At 38.6% G+C, this 26557-nt stretch overlaps 1 protein-coding gene across 2 annotated transcripts in view; it reads right to left on the bottom strand.

Annotated features, from left to right (window-relative positions):
* The window catches only part of USP10 (ubiquitin specific peptidase 10), a 52990-nt gene that overhangs the window by 17348 nt on the left and 9085 nt on the right, over positions 1–26557 (bottom strand). For both annotated transcript variants that reach the window (XM_025203095.1, XM_025203094.1), the window contains exons 2-9: positions 23927–23995; positions 21540–21600; positions 15575–16600; positions 7538–7629; positions 5921–6030; positions 5318–5373; positions 1432–1535; positions 999–1098 (exon numbers count right to left, since the gene is read on the bottom strand). In XM_025203095.1, the coding sequence (XP_025058880.1) occupies positions 999–1098; positions 1432–1535; positions 5318–5373; positions 5921–6030; positions 7538–7629; positions 15575–16600; positions 21540–21600; positions 23927–23995 (1618 nt within the window). The remainder of the gene's footprint in view (positions 1–998; positions 1099–1431; positions 1536–5317; positions 5374–5920; positions 6031–7537; positions 7630–15574; positions 16601–21539; positions 21601–23926; positions 23996–26557) is intronic.

Raw genomic sequence — 26557 nt, 5'->3', positions numbered from 1 at the left:
GGTTCAGCAAATATATTCCTTTACAGGTGCCAAACTCAAAGTTCATGTATTGAGTGTAGCTGTATAATAAAATACAGACTAATAGCTTTATGCTAGAGAGAACTTACAGAGATAGACAGACCATTTTTTATTTCTTTTTAAAAACAAAACAGGATGATAAAACGGGCTACTGTAAAGTATTTTTTGTTTGTTTCTAAATTGAGCACCCAAACATAAAAATAAAAGTTAATATAAAATATAATTCTGTTGTTTCTAGGCTGCCTGGAAACCTTGTCAGTTGTTTAAAATAAACTGAAAATTTTGTGGATTTTTATCTTGTCAGCAAGACGCTAACAAAACCAATTAATATGCCTTGTTATAAATAAATACAAAACTATTAGAGCTTGTTTGCGCAAATTTCTGGTACAGGAAAGAACAGCTTAACCAATAGTTGTTCAGAAGTCACGGATCAATTATATTCTTTTACTACGGTGCCGTCTTGAAAAGGGCCAAAAACGCCAGACAACCACAGTTCAGATATTCTGAGTAGTAGGAAACCACAGCTATACTTACAAGTACTACTGAGTTACTTGCAATCATTTTCTCAGTTGAAATCTCTTCATGTCTTCAATAACAAGTTACTTTACTGTTCTCAAACCAAGTCCTTATAGCCAGTAGACGTGTTAGGTATGAGTGAGATGTTTCCCCCTATAACTACTTTGACATAATACTTTTATGCTTTTCCAACAGATATTCGTCAGTAATACACTTTGCAAATACAATCCCATTTTATCCTATCTGCAGATTTTGAAAAGTCAAAAAAAAAGTTATACACTTGTCTTACGTAAGCTCCCTCTAGAGCTGTGCCACATGTGGAACTCTACCATCAGTCTAACACGTGTTCAAATCCCTCCCCTTAATGAAAATGCATCTGCCTCACCTTTATCTACTCAAAACTATAAACACTTTACATGTTAAGTATTTGAAAAAATAAAAGTAAGCTTGCTACGAAAACTAACTTTCATTCTGCGGAGAAAGAAGTTTCTTTAGGATGAGCATTTCCTCATGTAGTCCATTTAGGATGAAGCCCAGGTATTCTTCAGCATCTTCTTGTCTGCCCTGAATAAAAGATTAAGCTATTAATACACTACTTTCGAGTGTCCATAGACTTAACGGTAGATATAAGACAAGACACTATCCTTTCCATTTTCAGGAAATTTCAAAAACGAAAATAAATTTTATATCTGATTTCGGTTGTCATAACACAACTCAGAGCCTAAGGCTGAAAGCTAGTCTTAATGTCAACTATAGCTTCTTATAAGACTTCATCATGTGACCGATTTTATGGTTTTTATTTTATTTAGAAAAATTATCTTAAGAGCACCCACTGCTTTCAGATATAATCTGTTGTATATACACTGCAAAATAAGCAGCTTACATTTAAAACAGTACCTTTTCTGACAGACTAGACTTGATAACTGTCAACAGTCTATAAATGTACGTAGGTTCAAAAGCAGCTCCTGGCCGAATGTCTCTCATAATTTTATCACCTAAAGCTGCAAAGCAAACAGAAATGACATAATATGAAGATAAGCCATATGGAGGGTATTGTGAAGTGGAAAGTTTAAAAAGTGAAAGCATCTTTAGATTGTAGATGAATCATGTTCTTCTATAACCAAGCTGTTAAAATTAACAAATAAAAAAAAAATCTATAATTTGTCTGACCTGAGAAAAATCAACTCTGTATTAAAATTCTTTTTTTTTTTTTTTTTTTAAATCAGGGACTTCTCCTGTGAAATTAGTATATTTTTATAAATCTACTTTACTAGCTACCATAATTACACATAGGGTGCCCTACAGTTCCACTTCAAATATTTTACTTACCAGTGTTTAGAACTGCATCTTAAACGCATTTTTTATATGTATTTGCTAAAGAATCTTGTATACCAGCAGCTTTTTAGGGTCTTAAACTAATCTTATTATTAAACATAAAAAACTGAAGTGAGCTTTTCTTAAAATCAAGCCTAGGCTCTCTAAGTGACAGCTCCCTGTCCCTGCAACTTCTCAAGAATCATGTACATCCATTCTAATGAGGAAGTCATCTAATACCTGAAAACACCAAACAGTATTTTAAAACATGTCAGTAGTCTCTGTGCTCTTCCAAGTAATGTTAACCAAAAAATGTGAAAGTACACACAGAAAAAAAAAAAACCAAGGACAAATTCACAATTTGAGAACTACTTCCTCTATTTTCTGTGTCGACTATGTACTCGGAGAACCCAGTAGTAAACCTCCCTGCTTGTGCTTCTATAGCTAAGAAGTCACTCATTACATTATATTTGCTAGGAAAAAAGCCATACTTATTGACACTGAATGCTCAAACTGATACACAGCTCTGGCCGCAAACATTATGTTGACATTACCAGAATACAGTTAGTAACCTAAAAAATTAACCAATTGCAAAAGACACTTGTTTTCAAGCTTGAAATTTTAAGACAAACCACAAAATGTCTAACCTATTTGGAAACTATTAGAACAGCTGACTTTTCCATCATGCTTCCTTACAGTATGAAACACTCACCATATTTAATCCAGGATTATACTGAAATACATGTGCATAAATTACTCAAGTAAAAACATCTTTCTTTTTAAGAAAAATTCAGACTAAAATGAATTTAGAGATAAAATGAAACTGAAAAAGATATTGTAATTAAAGTAGGGAAGATCTTACTTCTTCCCCCTTCATGTATTCATGTGACAGATTTTTAATTTTTTTAATAGAAATCACATATTTGTAAAATTTTTATTTATATTACGTAAAGTAAGGGAAAAAAACTAAAGCACAACTCAGGAATGATTGCTCTAGGGCTGTATTGTTACACCTGGATGCAAAGTTTAGGCCCCTGATAAAAAACAGGCAGACAACTACCTTAAAAATACTAAGATAAATTCTGGGGGTCTGTAAGGGAGGATGATGATGACAGAAAAGATCCAATAGGAACTGGGGTGGTTGAGCAGAATCAAAGACTGTAAATAAACTAAAATGCAAAGGTTTGCCTACATGGGGCAAAACACCACCAAGCAGAAATATTTCAACTAGCACCCTGTGCAGTAGCTCTCTAAGTAGAAACCGAATAGCCAGATCAGTGCACAGAACTGCATCAGAACAAATTAGGTCTATTTCTTAACAGGATTTTTTTAACCTAGTGAATATGCCATGCTGAGGCACCTAGTCTGCTTCCTCCTAATGTGTGTAGTTAACTCAGGGTACTGCTTTATAGGGCTATGTGAAGCTTTGGTCCCCGATTCGATTCGGCGGAGAGACGGTCCGATTCAGTGGCTGAATCTCGAAATCTGAATCGAATTCTCTCTCCAAATCGATTCAGAACCCTCCAAATCAATTCAGACAGATTCGGATGTAGACACAGCTTTAAATGTTTTTTTTTCTACATACCTCTAGGTAGCAGGAGCTCTGAACACTGTGGTGCTGGGGCAGATGCAGCATCCCACAGAAGCATGGGGGGCTCCCCAGCGCGCTCAGCAGCAGACCTGGAAGTGGACCAGGAGCACTTCTGGTCCACTTCCTAGTCTGCCGGAAAGCGTGCAGGGGGGGCCCCTCACACCCCTCCGGCTCAGCGACTGGTGCCTCCTGGGGCTGGGGGGCACTCGGGGTCCCCCTGTGGCCAATTGCTGAGCCAGGCACAGGGAGGCCCCCCAGTACACTCCTCGGCAGACCCGGAACTACTTCCAGTCCACTTCCGGGTTCGCTGCTGAGAAGGCTGGAGAGCCCCCCATGCTCCTGTGGGACGCTCCATGCGCCCCAGCACCACAGTAATCACAAGGTGCGCCTGCTACCTCAAGGTATGTAGAAAAAAAACTTTTAAGCTGGGTCTGTGTCCGAATTGCTGATTTGCCAAACCAGCATCGAATCTTCAGGTTTGGATTTGGCCGAATCAAATCGGGGACCAAATCTGAATCCAAATCGAATAGGGCCTGTTTTGCACAGCCCTACTGCTTTATACTGTTAGAGATATATCCCATGACTTCAGTAGACTGTCCAAGTTAAGGCAGAAAAGCAATGCTTGCAGCGTATGTCCTTTTAATCAAGCAAGAAGTAATTGTGGTAACTGGGAAAGGTCAAAGTTCATAAATATGAATTCTCTAACGGGAGAAATATTCCTTTGACAGAGAGCAGTAGAATTAGTCTAAGAGCAGCTAAGAAACTCAAGGATCCATAGAGCCTGAAAGGAAGGAGGAGGAGGAGGAGAACAAATACTTATGAGATCCCAACCATATTATGTCAGGCACTATACAAGCAACAAAGAGATGATTCTCTCTGTTATGCTCCAAAATGGGAAGAAAAAGCACTGAACAGAAAAGAGGCAACAAAAGGATATAACACAAGGTTGTATACCAGGGAAGAGGGTCAACCAAAGAGAAGGTACAAGGACACAAGACTGGACTGGATTCCATGTAAATAGTGGCCAGACTAACAACAGATTGAACCAAAGGAAGAGCACTTGCCCATCATGTTGCTAATCCTCTTGACAAGGATGGCACTTGGTTGATTGATGCAAGCACTTCATACAGAAACGATCCCGGCACCACGAGCTTACTGTGGGGTATCAAACTCTTCTGGCCTATGGGCCGGATGATGGTCACTGGGTTAGTCTGCAACCCAGACCAGGACTGATCCCCCATGTAGAGCTCATGGTGTTCAATCTGGATCCAGTCAATGCACAGCACATAGTACACGCTGCCCTGGGGCTTGCTATGCCCACACCATGTGGGGCCACCATGGGGTGTGTGCTGGCTGAAGCCAGTGCTGCAGGCTGTATAGGGGGGGCAGGGCCATGCAGCACCCCACTGAACCAACCCTACATGCTGGCTCCACAACCAGTCCAGATTGGGCTGCACCACAATCCATGCACAGGGCTGTTGTGGTGGGGCTCTGCATATAGCCCATGTGCCAGACCTCTATGCCACATGCAGGGCAAGCCCCAGGGCCACTGCATGCAGTGGGTAGGACTAGAATGGCCATAAATGCCATATGCAGCATAGGAGGGCCAGTATAGGATGCACTTGGTCTGCAGTGCCTCACCAGACTGGCCCTGGGTGCTGGTTCTGGCACAGCCCGATCCGGACCAGCCTCAGAGTCAATATGCAGGGTTGCTCCAGTGGCATAGTGTGTGCAGCACATGGGGCCGGGATTGGCAAATGGGGTTGATCCAGCAACCCATAGGGTGGATCCAGCCAAGGGATCGTATGTTTGACACCCTTGGCTTTTAGTATTTAACATATAAATCTATTCTGAAGAAGGTGTTTACTCCCAACTCACCTTGTTTTGCTTTAGGAGGTACTGGCATATTAGTGAACTCATTCATCAGGCGAACGCTGAAATGAGACAGAAAGACCATCTAGGCATCATCAGCATATTACATAAAAACTATTTGTGCAGGATAAGTTATCGGATAAAACAATCAAAATATTAGATCACAGTAGTCCTTGTAGTCCTTGACAAGTCCAAAAAAACCCAAGGCCACATTAGTAAGATTAAAAAAAAAAAACGCAAAAATTAACACGGCCATCCTTCGTCTCCCAAAGACAAAATGGTTAAATGGGTTTTTGAGCTTTATTACACAGCCATGTTGCAGATTCAGTCCCCTTCGGCTTATTCAAAATGATCTTTCTGAGCTAAGCTGATCCACAGGAAATAAAATAGTAGAAAATTGACTGCCTGTAAATAATATCAGAAGTTGGCTATAAAATTAAAATGCCATTTAAAAACTAAACTAAAATATCCCCAGTAATTTATGGGTCTTAAATGTTACTGTGTCAGTTTTCTTCAACTGCAGTAATACAGTGGTTTGCTAAAACACTGGGTTGAGTTCATGTACTTAAGTAAACTGAGTCGCTGACAATTTGTAACCAGTTTACTTACAAGCTGTCTATCATTGGTGTTGAGGTGCACGGCCGTTGTGATTTTGAATATATTGGAATGGACTTCATTAAATGATACATTGGAGGGCAAGCAACCAAGGCCTGCAATGTCTGTATAATAGTATTAAGGAAACAGTCACAAAAGCAAGATTAGATATTTAATCTCCAGTAATTTTAAAGCTTAATAATGAATCAGAAACATAGACAATCCAATCATTACATTAAAATTAATGAATACACATTATGCAAGCTTGTTAAATAATTGATTCATAGAAATCACATTAAAAAACCTAACAGCATAACATGACTTAGCTTCGATCTATTCACGTCTTTTAAACACTTCAAATCTTTCATCTCAAGGAAAAAAATACAATACAGGTAAAAACAATTACCTATAAAAATGTCTTTAAAAAAAAAAAAGATAGAGTTTATAAATGGTAAGACCTTTCAGGTTTTCTGAAGAGCAGATGGGAAGAAGACAAAGTGAATACAGAACGTAAGACAGCTTTTCACCCTCAAAAAGTCCCAAGAATCAATGCCTTGACTATTACTAGGAAAGCCAAAAATTAATGGAGGCATATCAATTGGAAATAAGGAAGAAAAAGATTTAGGACTAGAAGTCATTTACAAAATGACCATGTGTAATTGTGATATGGTCCTAAAAAAAGCAAACTAGAAGCTGGAATGTATGAGAAAATGCATTCCTGCAAACTGAAGGTACAATTAACACCTTTCAACAAGGCAGCGGAAGAGATCTCATCTGAAATACTGTATACAATTCTGCCTATGCTCATGAAAGACTCCCAAACTGAAGCAGGTGCAAAGGACTAATCAGAATGATCATGAGAATGCACAGGTTACCTTTCAAGACTGTGCTTACAAAGCACATGAAGGCAGGAAGGAGATATGACTGCTCTCTCTAACTACATAGATGGACAAAAAACCAAGGAAGATCAGCAACTTAAAATACAGGGCCAACGCTGGCACAAGAACAAAGAGACACAAACCTGTCCTTGAATAAATGTACACTAGAAATCAGAGAATTTATAACCAGAGGATTAAAATTTCTGTAACAGCCCTCCAGTTGAAGTACTGGGGGGCAAACAATTTAGCCAGATTTAAGATTAAGCCTGGCAGTTTAGGAACAGGGTCATATGACAGTTGGTCTATAATGGAACTGGATTCCATGATTAAGCAGGTCCCTTCCAGTCCTATGTTCCCAACGTACCTATGTAACTTATTTTCATTCACTTTCTTTGATTCTGTATTGTCAACACAAAAAGCAGAAACATCTGCAAAGGAAGGGATATGGAAAACAAAAGATAACATTTTCTGTAGGTGCTTTCTTAGAAAAAATAAAAACAAACCAACCCTCACCAGAATACCTCCCTGTTCCTTTTATTATGCAAATATAAAGTTTTTTTTAATGCATGCATCATAGCTGAAGTGCATTTATATTTTTTTAAAGAAAAATACTAGTGAGCAGGCAACCAGGAATTACTTTGTTAATCTAATGTGAATTGTTTATTGTGCAAACAGAACAAACTTGACTTGACAACTGCCATAATATACAAACTTATAAGCTTAAATTAAATTCATTTCTCCAAGATAAGGATACAGCATTGATGTAGCACCAGTTTCCTTTATTGATCAGCCCTCGTGGTTGCAAAGATACTGGTTTATGTATTAATTTTACATTCTCCAGTAATTCTGTAGAATGAAAAAATAAAATTCAGCAGAAGAGAGAGTTAAATTAGTTTAAAGATCTCATCATAGTAAAAATTATCCATCAAGATTCTTAAAATCATCAGATTTTAATACCTCAGAGTCCTCTTAAGAGCAACAGGAGATTGATATCAAATATACATTCTTTTTTCCATGGAAGATCATCTTGACTTTGAGTAGGAGTGAAGGCTGGTATATCAAAAGCTTTTCTAACTCTAACAATCTTCTAAAACTATTACAGGATTTGGGTATGGTTATTACTACTTTTTATAGCAACATGTATATTGGTTTTTTTCTTTGGGGAAAGGGGAGGTTTAATACGTAACTCTTATCAATTTAATACTCTGGCACTAATCTTCTAGAACATGTGGCAAGCTTCTCCCCTGGTCTGAATGGAATCCAACTGAGATAGTTGTTTTAGTTTAGAAGTTTCAACTTAACACTGATTTATGCCAAAACTATCTTTGTGCAACAACAGGGATTAATGTTAACACAGCTCTGGGAAGTTTGTGTTAACTGCTGGCTGTTTTAGAGCCACAGAGGAAGTATAAAACGTTGACCTACATAAAATATTGCCCATTGTTTTTTTTTTCTCTTTCAAATGTCTCAGCAGTGGCGTAACTTTTAAAAACTTGAGTCAGCTCTTGAAAATTGTTCAGGATCCAGAACTGGGGCACTTAAAAAAAAAAAAAAAAAAAAGTGACCAAATTTGCAACAGCGAGAACAACCGGGACTGAGCACTTTTGAAAGTCTTGTTCCTTACTCAGGAACCTGTAATAGGAAACTAGGCAGGAAGTTGTTTCCAAAACCTGAGATGTTTAAAACTTGAACGATGGCAACAAATGTTCAAAATGAAATGTGGAACTTAAGCAAATACACCTCCATAATAAGAGAAAATTACTGTTATTTTTATTACAGTAGCATTTGGCTCCAAACTAAACTGGCACCACAAAGTGCTAGGCACTGTATAAATATATCATCAAACACTATGGGTATTTCTATACCTCTTATTTTGGGCAACTCTAGGATTGCCCGCAACTGCGCTGAACCACACAAACTGCTCTTCCCCCAATATTTTTTTGCTGTTATGCATGTGAAACACAGAAGGAGAGAGAAGTAGCAGGCAGACTAATTCCTAGGAAGGCCCACTGAAAGGCAACTGGAAACCCAAGCAGTGCCCTTCGAGGACTCATGCTGCCCCGCCGCATTTCCTTCTGTACTATGCTGAGATCACATCAGCGGACACAGGAAATAGATGCAAAAAGGTCACAAGCAGACTCCCTGTATTTCAATCTGGTTTAGGTTGAGTAGACACAGAACACACCTAAGACAAGGCGTAGGCTAGGAAGGGAATCTGGCTGGAAGTATGTCAGGAAATATGAACCAGACATTGCCTGATGTTTCATTTGTGCCCCCATAAAATTTTTTATGGCAGCACAAATGCTGAACAAACAGACGCCGATTTCCTCTGTCACACCACATGAAAGGAAAATCAGTGGCAGAGCAAAAGGTGGTATAAGATTTTGCTGGTTTATTAAGGCAGGCGTCTGTTACCTCTGCGGCACTTTCCCAGCTCAGCCAGACCCATGGCCCGGGTATGGCTGGGCAAGGAAAGCTGGGAGATCACATTACCCCTTGTCCTGTACCAAGGGTGGGAGAAGAGGCAATGTGTTTCACCCTGTGAAGCAGATTAGCTGCATTGCAGCACAGTGATCCACTTCATTTGGCAACATCTAGTTTTAACCTTCCAGCCATAAGCCTGTGAGTTTGTAATGTGGGCAACTGGCAGACATGGGTCAGAGCATGGTGGGCCTGGGAGCAACCCTAACTAAAAATGTAGGCATTCCATCAAAATCTTCACAGCTGGGATTAAATAGGCCAGATGCATCCAAAAGAATAAAAAGATGTTACTGGAAAACCAGAGGCATTAAGTAGTGAAGCAACTTGCTCAAGAATACACAGCAGGTAAACAGCAGAACTGTGAACAAAAGCCAAGTCCTTTTACACACAGAATGCTCTGCTAGATCATACTTCTTCATTAACAGGATTACTCTGTAATGCTAATTTAGTGATTTTGTGACAAATTCACTCTTATCAAGAGAAAACAGAATGGAAATTTCAGAATATTTAAATCCTTCACCAATCTGATTATTAACTATATCTAGCATCAGGAAAGTAAAACCATCTAAAATATATAAAGGCCCTCTGTACACGTTACATCTATTACACATTTACCTGGTAAAACTTTGCAATGTATTCAGACTGGCTACATCTGCAAATTAACTATGGTGCCTTAAAAAGATCCAACAAGCGATAGTTATTGCTGGAAAATGTGTAATAACTTAGTAGCTGGTTTCTATCCAGCTTTAATTTGCATGTGTAGCCTATGCCCCTGAAGCTGGGAGACTGCAGGTGCCGAAATCTGCGTTGCCAGGGTGCTCCATGAACACCCACAGTTGGGGGACAGCAACTGCTGTGGTCTCCCAGCTGCAGGGGTGGCTGGAGCACCCCTGCAGCTGGGAACCCTGTCAGCTCAGAAAGCTCCCAACTGCAGGAACTTGCTTCTTGCCAGTGCAGGGAGAGCCCAAGGTCAGGCCCGTCCTGTATCAGCAGTAAGGCATGATGGGATCTGATTAGTGATCCCACAATCACACCTTCTACCATGCACATGTGGCATGGCAGGAGGTGCAATTGTGTGGGTTGCACATTAGATCCTATCGCACTTTTACCTGCATGTATAGACTGGCCCTAAATGGAAAGACTACAGCTTTTAGACGCTGACACATACATTTGTGATAAAACGTTGTTTAAAGAGATTCTGTATGCTAATGTTACCTAACTGGTTAATGCTGAAATGTTTCAGAAGCTGTAGCTAATGATTTAGTCTTAGAATATTTGCCACACAAATTTTCCTTTAGAGGTGGGAATGCTTACAGGCTTATTTCTTGGAATTTCTACCAGAGATGTCCATTATAACACTGGGTATTTTATACCTCCAATAACTGCTGTGTTAAAACCCAATTATCACGCTAAATCTAGCATCTTGCTTCCAAACCTAATGAACAGAAAAAAAAAATCAAAAGTATAAACAGAAGCTGAAGTTTCATAAACACATAAACATACTTCCTTGTATTCTTTGCAATTCTGGTTCTTAGGGTAAGCTAAACACTGTACTGTTCCCTTTTAATAGTAAACACTATTTTAGTTAGAAATCTGGAAAAAAATGTTTATTCCACCCCGCCCCCATCTTCTTAAAACATCACTCACATCTCATTTTCTCAAACTTTTAGCAGCCTTTTGTTAAGACTAATTTGATAATCATACTATCATAACTTATTCTTTGTAGTTACACACACACACATTTAAATTCTAATTTCAGTCAATCAAGGAAAAAGGCAGAAATTACTCAACTCAAAATGACTACTAAGTCAATTTCTATCATGTTTCAAAACAAAAATGAATATTTTGGAGCATGAGTTCTTGCTCTGAGGGAGTGACAGGAGGAAAAAGGATTATACACTTTTTTCCCCTTTCTGAGTAAAATAAGAGGGAGATACTGACCCCATGTTGTAAAATGTGATCAAGCACTGGAAAGAGTTGTCAGTCACTTATTTAAAGCAATACTTTCATAGAAGTAAACTATTTACAAACAAAAACTTTAAGCATCTTATGATTGCAACACAATCCTTAAAAAGCTTTTTAGCAAGAAATGTCCTCCTAACAATGTAAGCTAAATCCTTGCTGGAAAAAAAGTCAACCCAATTTCTTTTGGCTCTATCCATAATAATGCTGGATGGCAATTAATAACTGCCTTGTTTATAACTTCTACAGACCCAACTGTGATTTCCCATCTTTCAATCTGCCCTTCTAGAGCAATTAGTTTTTCCATCCATTTGTCATAGGTAATTTTCTACATTTTTATTCATTTCTCTTCCAGACTCTCTCAAATTTGTCCACATTTGAAAGTACAGTGCCTAAAAACTGGACATGATATGCCAGATAACACCAGCCTAGGACCAAACAGAACAGAATAATTGCTTTCTGAGCCCTAACAAAGGCACTTCTATTAGTTTATCTAGAGTGGCATTTGTCCTTCTTACAACTGCACCACAAATTATTAATATTTCATTTTATGATCCAATACAACACCCAGATATTCAACTGTACCTTCCTAAGTATGGTAATGCATCTGGTCATTTCAAATCATTTATCCATTTTATCAAGATCATTTTGAATGTTAATCCTGTCCCCTAAAGTGCCTTCAACATCTTTCGATTAGTGTCACCAAATTTATAAGTGTACTTTTTACTTCATCAGCCAGGTCATTAATAAAAATCGCAGGCAGAATCAGACTCAGCGCAGACCTCTGCCGAGCGTCCTAACCTGAAATGCCCTTCCAGTTCAACAGTAAGCCATAAGGAACCATGAGTACAGATTTACAACTGGTGTGAAGGAGTTAGCCATTAGTCTGAAGTCAGGCAGAAGGCAGGGTAGAGATGCACCTTATAGACTAAGATACGCATATGCATACACACTAAATATGTATGTGTGTATCTTAGTCTATAAGGTGCATCTCTACCCTGCCTTTTACAACCAGCATGCTAAACTCATCATGATTTCATCTATGCCAGATATTTTTTGCTTACAAGAAATCCATACGAGTATTAAAAATCCCTTTGAAGTCAACTTATTTCAGATCTGCTCTCTCTTATTTACTAGTCAGTTATCTTGCCAAAGTAATAAAATTAGGCTGAATTTAAAACAATTAATTTTTTTAAATCCACATTTATCACTTTACTATCATTTAGATGCTTATAAATTGCACATTTAATTTGTTGAATATATCACCTTATTTTTACCTTATTCAATGATTCCTCCCTCACCCTGCAACCTGCAATCCTATTCCTACATTTAAAAAAAAACACTGTTGAGTTTCTGATTACTATTAACCCTTTTTTGTGAAAAATAGTAAGAAATTATATTTACGTTTCCACCTGCGCAATACTTCAGTTCCAATATTAATTTCAGCTCTATTCTGGCAGTTTCTAAGGCAAATGCTTCATTTCATTTAACAGCAAATCCATCAAGTTGTGTGAATGAACAGTTTTAAGTGTGTCCCTGCCCCCAGACAAGGCATACTGTGAAATGTGTTTTCATATTTTACATGTATATATAAAGCATACACACCCCAAACTAGCTTAATGTATTTGCTGTCCAAAACAGATTCAAAATGTCTTCCAACATTTAACAGCCAATATACATCATTATCTTTCTCGAAATATATGACAGTGGAAGAGTTTTAATAGGGTGGTTTAGATCTTATGTTGATTGTCCTTTATAATTATAGCTCAAAGTTAGAGCTGTAATGGCATCACAAGTAAGTAATCTCTAATTAAAGACTGTCTCCTTTTGGAAAATGATCTGTATTGCAGATGTCCCCTGTGTAAAAGTAGAGTTATCAAGAAGCCAAATTGCAAAAGAAATGGAAGAAAAACCATGTTATGTTAGCATATTACAAACCAAAAAGTCTCTGCTCCCACCTGGTGGCAAAAAAACAGTAGTACAGGATTTATTAAAAATTCTGCTTTTTTAAACAAAAAATGGCAAGGCCTAATTTAAGACTCAAAGGTTTTAGTCTGACATGTATTCCTAGACTTGAACAGTCCTTCCCAATTATCATCAGCATACCTGAAACTCCATTTTAAAGGTAGACTGCATACTAAGTCAATGCACCTTGACTTTTTTTAATCCCCCCTTCCAAAATCAGTGGTAAAAAAAATCTGCTGGAAAAAAGTGAATCATGTTTAGCAGTCTTCAGTTTCTTGAAGCACGAGAACATGTGGCAAGATAAATGTGCTGCAGATAGAAATGCCTGTGAAAAGGCTCATTTTAAAAAGGTACCATTATCTAACATGCCTGTTGCAACTATAGGATAAGAAAGTAGGGCTGGAAAGGACCACCCTAGGTCATCTAGTCCAGACCCTTGCTCAAAGCAAGATTATTGCTAACTATACCATTCTTCCTTCAGTTCATTAATTTCTAATTTTTTTTAAAGACCTTAATTTTTATGGGTCCTGTTAGATATTAAATAAATGGCACATGTGGACATTATATAAGTTCACATAAATACACGAAAGGGACAGGGTAGAAATTCTAATCACCCTCAAGTTTAGTTGTGAGGCACTGCTCTTTGTAAAGCCATCGGAAAATGAATAAGCACCAGCTGCATGCAACTTCAGCTACCGTCATCTCCACTTAATACCACAGGCGTTTGCTGGTTCCATACATGTAGTATTATGAGGGGTTGAGTCTATTCAAGTATGATTTAGTTCATTCCTTTTCCCCTTCAGACAAACACATTTTGCTCATGCAAGCTAAAAGCTCAAGTGACTAGAGAAAGGCAATATGATGCCTGTAATCTCAGGCTACTGCTTCTAATTTAATATTTAACATAAAGTGATTTAATAGCCAAAGTTCACTACCTAGAGCATAAAAGCATGATAGACACTTTGTAGTTTAAGTACATACATGTGAACCCATACACTCAAGATCATTTGTACATAATAATCTGTTTTCAACTAAAGCCATTACTACAGAAAACATTTTAATCTTTTAGAAGTTACGGTATCAGTTTGATAAAAAATGCGATTGAAGAATCATTTTCAAGTTGACAGTGGCCTTTAAACAGCCATTTCTTTGAAGGACTGACTATATTTGATCTCATTTGGTTTAAAAGCTAAGCAAGGCTGGGCTTGATGCTCGTCTTAGGTGGGTTGTTTTGTTTAGGTATGAATTAAGCAAGGTCTAAGCCCTCTTCTAGGAAGAGGCAGGAAGAAATCTGTGGAACATACATTTTATCAGCAATTGAGAGTACTGTTCAAAGCCTTAAAGAAAACCACTCTGACAAAAAAAAACAACTACAAAAAAAGCACCTGACTATTCTGAGCTCCTTCGGCAGTCCTTTTTTTTAGGGAACTGTTTTGAGGTGAAATGTTCCAGAGTAATGCTCACAATCTTTCACCTGAAAGAGTCTTTTCACTTCTGCTCAGTTTACGTATAAAGTGAATTTACCTCAGCAGGACTCATGCACTTTTTTATATAAATATTGCAGATTCATGTGATAACATTTGTATTATAAACATCCATCACAGAGTGACAAAGAATTACTAAATCAGATTCCTTTACATATTCTTTAAATATTTTGAGCTATTATGTAATGGCACCTTTGATCAAAACGCATATTTTTCTGTGCTTTGTAATCTCCTCTGAAAAGTGTCATTTGGACCGAGGTTTCTTATTCTCAGATCAGCAACAACAGTTTTAACACAAGATGCTTATTTTGGGTTTATCATGTTGAAGAATCTGTCTCCAGATTTTGGGAATGAAACATTCACACAAATGCAGATAGATTTTCACAGCTTCCTGAAACAATGTTTTTCATTTTTATTTAAAAATCAAGAACTATGTTTATCCAATTTTATGGTCAAGATAATATCATTATTAATTGAATTCCTTACCCTTACTGTAAGGTGTCTGAACTTTCTTCTTTTGAATACATGCATAATAAATCACAATCACTAGGAACAAGACACCAGCTAAAATATACAAATAAAACCTTTCTCCTCTGCAGCAAGCCTACAAACTGTTTAAAATCTCTACTGTTATATTTAAATCACTGCTCACTTTAGCTAAATGCTTCATATAAGCAACTGATATTGCCATACTTTGGTTAAGTAATACATTATTGCATTGCATGCTCCAAGCGTTAAAATAACCATCTGATTTTTTTTTTTTAATTTGTGCAGTTAAAATCATCAACCTTAATATTGTAGCAGTGTAGGTTTTTTCTTCTCTCAATACTGTGCACTTTTTAAAGACAGAAATGTGTTATCCTTCTACTGCAACATCCGCTCTAGTGTGTTAACTATACCTGCAATCTTTATGGCTACAGGATCCTCTGCAACTGGAACAGGCCCCTCTTTGACTTCAACCTGTTTTTCAGGGACCACAGGAGAAGTGGCAGGAGGGGTATATTTAGTCTCAACATAGGCCACAGATGTGGAAGCAGAGGGCTTGGAATTGTGGAAAAGACTAGCCCACGATTTTGTAGGCTGATTAACAGGGGCAGATCCTGCAACCGGGGCTGGTGCCTCAGTAGTAGGTGAAGCATCCTCAGGCTTAGCTTGGTCTGAGTCAGTGCTTTCCACAGTGTGCAATTCTACACCATTGGCAGCTGTACCCTCACCAGAGGATTCAAGTGTTTGTCCATTAGTAACACCAAGACTCTCAGTAGTATCAGTACCAGCAAAAGGCTGTACAACAGCTGTCCTTAAAGGGCTATCCCTGCCAGTCTCTGAGGGGATGCAAAACTGTTCAGAATTAGTAACACTGCATACCTCAGGCTGCCCTGCAGTCCTGGTATTATCTAGTGCACTAGAAACAGAATCATCAGACACAGCTTCACTAATGAAGTCCACAGAATTTTCTGGGCTGTTACAAGTCCTTGGCGTGACAGATGATGCTATGTCTCCTGCAAGTTCTGTATCCTCTGTGCTTATACTATTCAGTCCTGAAGAATTTGCATGGCCGTTGACAAGAGCCTCTGTGGGAACCATGCCATCGCTGACATCTTCCAAGTAACTGTAGTATCCAGGGGGTCTTTTCTTCTTTTTTTTACGCTCCCTTTGTCCAAGGCCCCCAGATAAGCCATCGTTTTCAGCATTAGAACTGCTATCCAAAGCAAGGGCAGGATCACTAAACTGGCAGTCAATGGAGTTGTAGTTAGTTTCATCAAGGATGTCATCGGAAGTTTTTTGGGTAGGCGCACAACCAAGAATAAATTCTGGAGCCTGAGGATTCAGAGTGCTTGAAATACTGTAGTCGGTGTTATTCAGCACAGATGACTCTGTATTAATAACTTCATTAACACCAAATTCGATTCTCTGATAGTCTTCCCCTGGACAAAAGAAATCAGACCTTTGTTAGTGAAAATACACAAAGGTTACAAAATTAAGAGAATTTGTTTTTTCTGCATGTTAAGTAGCATAACCTAATTTCCTTAAACTAAAGTTATTTTCAATGTCTGTGTAAAACTTGGGGGGAAAAAAGGATGGATTTAAACCATCTTAAATTGCAATGTGTAGTAAATCGAGCATTACAGAGATTTTCTGGATCTCACAGAATGAACACATCAGTTTTACAAAGCCAGGGACTCCAAACCTTCAAGTAGCAGAAACACATCCTTCCAGTAATTTGGAATCCAATGGGCACATCTAAACCTGTGCTTTAATGCACAGCAGCCTATTGTACTGTGCATTAAAGCAACGCAAAAAAACTGTGTTATTATTCTTATGCACAGGAAAATAGTTTACTGAGCTTTAAGCGTCACTTAAAAACCGTGCTCATTTGTTACTGTGCATTAAGTCAGTCTAATGTGTATTTGCTTAGTACCTCACACTGGAGGTACTAAATTTAATGTGCATTAGGAAAAGCACCCTAAGGCATATGTAGATGCACCCAATGAGTATAATAGTCTACATATATTTAACTAAAAGACAGGGCCTACAGAGTATGGTGAAATACCAAACTACCAATACCAGTCAAAGACGCCACACTATTATAATCATTTTTATGGTTATAATAAAAGAATCGAATTTTTAAACAGACTCAGGTGGCAATTATTCCAGGGGGGAGGAGGAAGGGGGAAAGAAAGAGGCAGTGAACAGTTTCAACCTTAAGACATCAACCACAAATGACAAAGTATTTTAAAATTTAACTGGACAGAATTTTTACAATTTCAAGTTTGGGATATATAGAGTTATAAACAGTTTTATAATGAATACTGTATCTATTTCATGTGTTTTAAGAAATGCAACTGAATTAAAGCCAGCCACAATCTTACGCTTAAAATGCTATTGGTGACCAATATATGAACATAAAGATTCTTAATTTATTCTTATAATATGATATATATAGCAAATATGATGTGCACTAAGAAATATTATCATAATAGACTCAAATTCACAATATGCTATCAGGCATTTTTAAATAGAACATCTTAGCACCTCTATAAAATGATATCATAGAAAAGTATGTTGCAAATATATGGAGCTTAGTAAAATTGCAGCATGTGTATTTTAGCGATACTTTATAAAATAAGTAACACTGCATGCCTTAAGCTACCCTGATATTTAAAATGCACAGCTACTCCTCACTTAACATCATAGTTATGTTCTTGAAAAATGTGACTAAGCAAAACCATGTTAAGGGAATCCAATTACATCACAGTAGTTACCTACTAGCAGGCAGCAGCTAAACATTATAACCAAACATTGAGCAACTCTAAACAAGTATGTTCTCTAATAGATCAGCAACATAATAACAAAATAGCATTAACTGGGATGATATTAAGTGACGTGTACCTGTATAACTATTAAAGTAATTTTCTTTAAAACTAAACAGAAATATAATGTAATTAAGCATATAGGATTAATAAAATCCTGAACTTAAGTAGTTTCCAGAATGAATTCATGTTTTAATATTTAATTAGAAAACAGCTTCATATAAATGTCTGTGATGTATACGTTACTGTTTTAATAATCTTGAAATTGCTAGTTTTATGTTGCCAGAATGTTTTAGATGAATAAGAATTCTATAGGGAAAAGATCAAACAACAATGAACGCTATTTCAAAAGGAATACACATATGATAGGTTATAGAAAAAAGTAACTTTTACCCCTTTTTAAAAGGGGAGGAAGGGCTGACAGAAGCATGGAATAGCTGTTACAGTCCAACTGGTCTGCACGCTCCTGAAGCACTACAAGTTTAGTTAAATTGCTAGATCATTAACCTTGAAAGAACAAAGGTTAAAAGGAGTGATGATTCTGCTACACTTGTACTGGTACAGGAGCATGCAGACAGAAGTTGCATCTTATACTGGTATAATTTGATATCATATGATTGTTATGTCTGCCTATCCAATGCAGGTACAACCAGACAAAGTCCTTAAGAGGTAACGTTAGTGAACCAGTGGTCAATATTACATATTTAGGGAAAAAAACTCAGATCTTTATCTTAAAACCTATTGAAATCTATTTTCTTCCCATAGCCAGGATCCACTAATAAAAAATTAAAAACCAACTGAGCAGTGCATTTTCCCCCTAAATCCCGATTAGAAAAAAACCCAACTGATTTTAGACTAAGATTTGGCTTGCTAAATTCTAGGTAGGAACACAATTGTGCATTTGAGAGTAAAATGAAATGAGATTTTAAAAGGAAGTTCGTACATCAGATACTCAGGGGTAAAAATAAAAGAGTACTCATGTTATAGTAATTTTGAAGTGGAAAAAGCCAAAAAATAATCCAGACTTCTTCCAAAAATTAAATCCATGCAGGATCTCTGGTTAACAGGAATTGTAGAGGATACAGCATCATTTCCACAGTCACTTATTTCTGAGACTGATTTTAATGCATTTACTTGCTTTTTAAAAGAAAAATATGAAAGAGCCATCCTTTTTTGTACCCTTCACTATGCTTCCAGACAGTTTTGTTTCATTTCATCCTATAGTGTTTTGAGGATCTAATTCTGTGTTGACTGCAACAGATGCACCTGAAGAATAACGCACTGTGCCAAGATGCTTCTTGCAGATGTTACACTGCATTATGTCAATGTGTTAAGAGTGAAAACTGCAAATCCGTATCAATTAGCATGTACCAGGTGTCATGTAGTTTTAGTCAGAATGTGATTATTCCTAATGCATGTCAGAACTTCTGCCATTCATTGCTAAACAGAACTATCAGCATAGCAACATTTTGTTATTATGGCTAATATGTCATGTCAGTGTTACTACACTAATTCCACCTGAGTGTTTCATTTCATTTTAGCTTATATGCTCTTACATGGAAGGTTCTATTTATGTATGAAATATGAAACCCAGCAGGGGCTTCCTTTTATAGTTTATGTGGGGGGTGGGGGGGAGGAAAGGTGTATTCAGAGAGAGGGAAGTATCATGACCAGTAAGGCTTTAAACTAGAGCTCTGGAATACATTTTATATTAAGTCATACTTTCATTATCCAAGAAAGAATTTTCCAGAGAAACAGCTAAACCAGGAAGAAACAGAAGGTAATGAAGACAACCGAGCAAAACGCTGAAAAGACATCTTAGTATTACAGCTGCCAAAATATACTAATGTTAAAACTTTTACATCGGGGGCAGGTGAAAATGCAACTCTTTGCATAAGTGCTCCATAAGGGTGTGGTGACAAAGCAGTTAAGACACCATATGAGTTTAAGACCTGGTTCTGGAATCATGTCAAAGGCTGTCTCTAGCTGACTCAGCTGTAAATGGGTATCTGGTCTTTCAGGATGGGGAATCAAAGGTGGCCAGATATCACGCTGACCAAATCACTCCCTTGGATACTACTGGCTAAGAAATTAATACACTTTAACCCAGGGGCAGGCAAAATACGACCTACGGGCCAGATCCAGCCTGCCAGGCCATCCTATCTGGCTTGCAGGGCCCCCCCCAAAATTTAAAAAGTAAATTATTATCTCCCCCTGGCTGCCTGTCAAAGATGACAAGGCACCAGCGGCAGAAGGCGCCAGGAGGAGCCAGCAGCAGAACCCAGTGGCAACAGGAGCCAGCAGCAAGGCCAGCCTGGCTCTGATCTCCCCACTCCCAGCCCCCAACCAGAAGCCTGTGCCTAGCAGAGGCTTCTGGCCCCTGGGGCTGTTCCCCCACCTCTGCCTGTCCAAGACTGTAATTTAGTTAAGAACAGGGGGAAGGAAGGGAAGCTGGCTATTGCCCCAGTCCTCAGGGCCAGGCTGGCTCCTGCTGCGTCCTGTGGTCCCAGCAAACTGGAGCAGCCAGCGGGCAGGAAAGCAGGGAAATGGCAGTCACGGCCATGCAGCCAGGAACCACGTGGTTCCACAGTAGCAGGCGAGGGAGGCGGGGTGGGGAAGCAGCAGCAGCAGGCAGGAAGGTAGGGAAGTGGCAGGAGAAGGGCAGCGGTGGCAGACAGGAGGGGGAAGTGGCAGCAAGTGGCAGGCAGAGCACAGCATTCACACTGGTGCCCTGGGGCCAGGAGCAGCAGGAACACAGAACCCAGGCTGGCAGGAACTCCATCTGCCGGGGGGGGAGAGAGGAGGAGGAGAACGTGTGTGGGTTTGTAGGGCTAGTCCCACACCCCACCATACACCTGTACTCACACCTCCACTCGCACTGCTATACACACGTACCCACACGTCCCCATTCAGACCCCAGTCACCCACTCCTTCCACACATGACACAACCCTCCCTAGCCACCTTCCATCCCACACGCTCACAGGCCCCCACAAACCCCATACCCACTCACACCCCACATAACCACCCACAGTCCCATATGCTCCCTCACCACATCTACACACACACACACACACACACACACACCCCCCCCGCCCCTCCCCAACCCCAGAATACTTCTGGGGGCAAGAGGAGCGACTTCTGGTGGCAAAGGTCAGGGGTTAGAAGGGACTTCCAGTCCCAAGATGGCAATCAGGGGGAAGGGCACCTGTCAAGGGGCAGGGCTACCCACATGGCCCTCAACAGCTTTCCAAAACTGGGTAAGCGGCCCTCCAGAGGAAATAAACTGCCTGCCTCTGCCTTAACCATACCAGTCTGGTGGGATATTAGGCTCAGATGGACCTACCTTAGCAAATAGTCTATTAAAAGCTTCAGATCCTTATAGATTTAATTGGACTAGTAAACATTTACACAGAAGCCTGCCAAATGTATTTACATGTACATACAAATCAAGCTGAACTAGTCATTTAAAGACAGCCTCTGGCATAAAACACTGTTGAGAAAAGCCAACAACCTGAAAATAAAAGAAAAAGAAAAAAAAAATGTTTTCATTACCATCGTGAAGCTCACTTGCAGATTTAATACCACATGAAACTGTTTCATTATATGGAGGAAGCTGCATGGAAAAAAAAAATGACATTTACCAAAAGGCAAAGCAAAATATTTGTACCATTCTACATCAGTTTCATTAGAAATAGCTGAATCTTTAGAAATAGCTCACTGATATTCATTGTTAATATCCAGTTTTCCAAAGGACTGCCTTGGATTTATACTTGCATACACATTCATTCTCAAACTGTAATTTCATGTTTTGCACCAGTTAATTCATCACAATTAGAAATGGATAAAGACAATCAAAATCACTAACCTGTCAAGCCGCTCACTTCAGAAACGCCCCCCACTCCAGATAGCAAAGTATACCACTAATTAAGAGGGTGGGGGGCAGTGCCTACTTTTTTTAATGAGAAGTGAGATGATCTCTTTTCATGCAACTTGCTTAAAGTCCAAACAGAAGTCTGTGACAGAACCATAAAAGAAGCTTGTCATTTGGATTCCCAGTTCTGTTTCAGCCCGAGATATTATTGTCTTTGAAGAGTTTTAAAAAACTCAAATCAAATGCAATAAAACTATTCTCAATTTTATCTTGCTCTCATTACCTCACTAGACCTCTGACCTACCACCACAATACTCTATGCTGGATTAACACAGAACCCACCTGTTCCTGGGCAATTTATGCGAATCCAGCAAGTATGCATTTACATCCAGTTTGTCAGCCATGAAAGTTTGACAGTGTCCACTCACAACTTGCGTCATACCTTCTTTTTGCTGCTCTCTCTATCCTTTTTCTCTCCCTTCCCCATCTTTTGCTGATGTTTCTCACCCTATTTTTGTTCTTCTAGTAACCCCCCTCTCACTATTGCCAGAAACAAAAGCAACATACTAGAGTGATTTTTTTTTGCTACAAAGAACTTGAAACTAATTACAGTGGAATCTTAGTAAGCCACATTAAGAAGATAGATAGTAGCTACTAATTATTAAAAACTGCATTTTGAATGATAGCACTTCCCCACATCCCCATATATGGATCAAGTTGAGAGTTTCTAGTGTTTGGATATTTGGGGGCTCCCTTAGGATAACAGAAGCTCTTCACTTTGCTAGAAGAGCAACACAGGCTTCTGCTGCCACCCAGAGCTTTCTGCCAGCTACTGCAGCCTCTTAACAGATGGTACCTCCCAGAGGGCAATGCCTGACAAGCATGGGTGCTGTAATGGAGCCATATCGCTGCTCATGCTGTACAAAAACACAAGCTATGTAGGTGATGGCACACTGGCAACTTCCTTGTGGTGGCTGTCATCTGCTGGCAAAAAGCCTATTGTGCAGACAAGACCTTGGCAGAGTGCCTTGCGGATTAGTGTATTTGTGAGAGGCGGCTATACCAGTCCTTGGAGGGAAAGCCATTCTCCCGCTAAAGTTCAAGAAATCCGAGATTGTGCCTAGATCCAGGAATGGCCCTGAGAGTTGTTATTCCATCTCTGAAAAGTCAATCAAGGCAGAACTACTGGTTTCATTTAGCTGATCCCTCATTCCCAGCTCCCTCATGTGGGCAGAATACTGTCAGCTTTTTTCCTGGTAAGTCAAATGACTCCTGCATATTGTGTTAAAACCGGAGCCTGGACTGTCAAGCTTCTGCATATAAATAATAAAAACATCTGGTGAAAAGACTTCAAATCAACAAATACAGTAATCAAGAGAAAAATAAATAATTACGACTAGTGGTGCTATCACTGTCAAACACGGAACACCGCATCTTGCTACTACCAACTTGCTCTTTAATTTCAACATTTACTTTCACAGCATCTAACAAACTGAGCGTCAGATGACAAAATCTTAAATCAAATTTTCAGATCCATGGGGAGCCCCATAGGCCAGACTACACGGCTCCACGGGCTTGGAGCTGAGCTTCCCTGGTCTACATCAGTGGTTCTCAACCAAATGGAGCTCAAGACATCCCTCAGTAAATGTTGTTAATAGTGTGGCATCCGATTTCAAAAACAAATTTACAGATTATAATGCTTACTTCCTTGCAGAGGGCCCTGGCAGTGGGGATGGGGGATCTTCCAGGCAGGGACAATACTAAACCTGCATTTATCTGCTTAATTTATCTGATAATCTCCTCACACCACCCTTAAAAAAAAACTAGTACTACCCCAGTTGAGAATTACTAATCTATAAAGGTGCAAATCTACCTGGTCTTCTACTTGACTTAAAACGTACATGGCTAACTATGTCTCTCTAGATTCTATATCTATGTATATATTGAGAGAGAGGGAGAAACTGTTATCAGGTTTCTTGTAAAAAATTTAAACTGAAAATGATACGTAAAAATTTTTTATTGGACATTTTGCTGAAACATGCTTTGTATTTTAGATAAAACGTCTTACCTCAACAGAGCATCGAGGAGTCACAAAGAACTGATTAAATTCATCAGGGCTGAACTCCCCAAAAATATACTAAAAAGAGAAAAAAAGAAGATTTATGTTATGTAAGAGTTTACCACTTAGTACACTAATGGGATGGGGGGAGGGGTTCATAAAAAAGTACAATATAACCACATAAATCCAGGTATCGAAAATACAGCACTTTTTAAAACGACACTCCATTGGGGAGTAGCGGCAGCCCGTCCCAGAGCAGCAGAGGGGAAACCTTGCACACAGCAGCTGCCGCTGCCATCCACCACCCCACACTGCCACTCCGCATGCAGCCGCTGCTCCGGGACCAGCTGTTACCCTCCCCACTCTCCCCCTCCAGGACCAGCAGCCACTCCAGTTTCAAAAATCTGGAATTTTCACACTTCCGGCAGATGCTTGGGTCCTGAGCATGTCAGATTCATGAGGTTATACTTTATTTTTAAAGTTCTGAGGGACAACCGAAGTCAGCAAATCTTAAATTTTGCATTTCAGCTCACCCAATTTTTTTTACTTTGCCTTGGGAAATTTACATAATTTCTACAGCTTTATCTACGTGGTAGTATTTCCTTAAAATCCTATCAACAATAATTACAGAATGAACTCCAGTGTGCACAAAGAACCAGAGACCACTTTAAAATCAATTTGGTTAAACTTACGCAACTGGTTTATGCAGAACCGTCAACCTGTTTGCCCTCATAAAAAAACCCCAAAAAACCCAACTTACTCACCTTTCAGAACAAAGATTAATTTTCTTCCAAATTTACTGCTTTAGTATCAGACTGCTTAGTAACACTTGGTATATTTATCCAAATAATAGTCATCCAAATACCAAAATCTGCAATACTTCAACATATAAATAGCCCCACTGAATGCAAATAGCGCATTTATCATAAAGAAATACTTCTTTATTAAGGAAGTCGGGGGAAGGACAAAGTTGCCAATTTTAGAGCTTCTTTATAGTTTTTGCTGTTTAGATTTGCTTAAATTGCAGAAAACTCCTCTTAAGGGAAAAGTTCCTGTATTCTTCCACAGTTCAACTACAGCCACAACACCATTATGTGAAGCAACCATATTAACAGATTCTGCATCTTTTGGTAACACATACCAAATAACCTTCGACTTAAGTGGAAACATTCACATTAATATAACGAGTAACATGCCAAAAGCCTTTGCAAGATCAGCCCCATTACGTTCCAAAAAAAGTGTGAAATTCAAATACTTTTGGAAACAGATTATCACCTATGCTTCATTTTCTTTCCCTTTCTTTACTGAAATATGAAAAACCATACTGGGCGATTTAGCAAATAGTGAATGTCAACGTTTAAATCCTTGTAAACTTGAAAAGACATACTTGCTGCAACAGTTTATAGAAGTCCACACCTTAGAACTCTTCAGCTCTAAGGCAAAATGTAAAATGCTGGTGCTGGGAGTACTGACAACTGAGGGTACCATTAAATATGCAACACTTAGATCTAAGTTTGTAAAACAGCATATATAATGTACAATGCCACAAGAAATGCATAATTTGAGTGAATAAGAAAACTGACCAAACTTGACACCCTCCCTGGAAACAACCAAAATTTCCTACTGGCTATAGTATGTTTGTAAATTCTAAAGATACATTTAAGAAACTACTATCCACAAAATTATAAAAAATTAAAACACAATACAAGGACTATTCTCAGTTTTGAGGAAAGTAATTTGATTTCAAAAGTAGTATTACTAACAGTTTTGTAGCAGTAACATCACTACAAGTGTTTATATAAAAGAAAGAAAAATTGACAGAATATTAATGTAGGTAATGGTAATAATTCCTCATGGGGATACCCAACAGATTTGGTTCCAAACAGCTCGATGCTCTCTCTCAGAAACATAGAAGTCAGACTAGCTGAATATTGTCCAATATACAGATGATAAAAAGATAGTAAGGTACCTGGCATAATGGAGGACATAATAAAATTGTCAAAGGTTTTACGAAAGTGGTTTGAAGAGATGGACAGACGACTGAAAGATACTGTAAAATCAGTAAATAAGGTTGTAATGCAGCACTCACTAGTTTGGACTTCACAGTTTGGAAGTTAATTCTTATGCTCCATCAGTATGGAGAGGGTAGCTCAACTGGAGTACAGTACACCATACATTCAATTTAAGGAGCGATAAAAACCAGACTAACATCACTTGCATCACAAATAATGCCTGCCAGAGCCCGCAGACACGCAACTCAGCTCCAGGTTTAGGTAGGCATGTAAGAAGTTATCACAGTGTTAAAACTACACGCGCATAAAATCCTTATAACAAAAATATCAACATTTGAAAAGTGGCAAAGAGTTAAACTTTTAAAGAACCAATACATAATATTGTTAGGCATACAGCACCCAAAAGCTGCATTTAAGCTCTCAAAAAATATATACCCTAAATAATTTCAATGAACTGAACCGAAATACTTAAATCAAGGAAATTTATTCTTTCAAATATAACTAAATAATGTGTATTTATAAGAATTACAGCTAGCATGTAACCTCCCAAAAATATTTCTAACATAAACATTTCTTGAATCATAACTAATTTCTGTTTTTATGAGACATTTTAGATGCAGTCATGCAA

Source organism: Alligator sinensis, unplaced genomic scaffold (genome assembly GCF_000455745.1).
Source record: "Alligator sinensis unplaced genomic scaffold, ASM45574v1 scaffold228_1, whole genome shotgun sequence".
Classification (NCBI taxonomy): Eukaryota; Metazoa; Chordata; order Crocodylia; family Alligatoridae; genus Alligator; species Alligator sinensis.
This window is presented reverse-complemented; position numbering and strand designations above follow the sequence as displayed.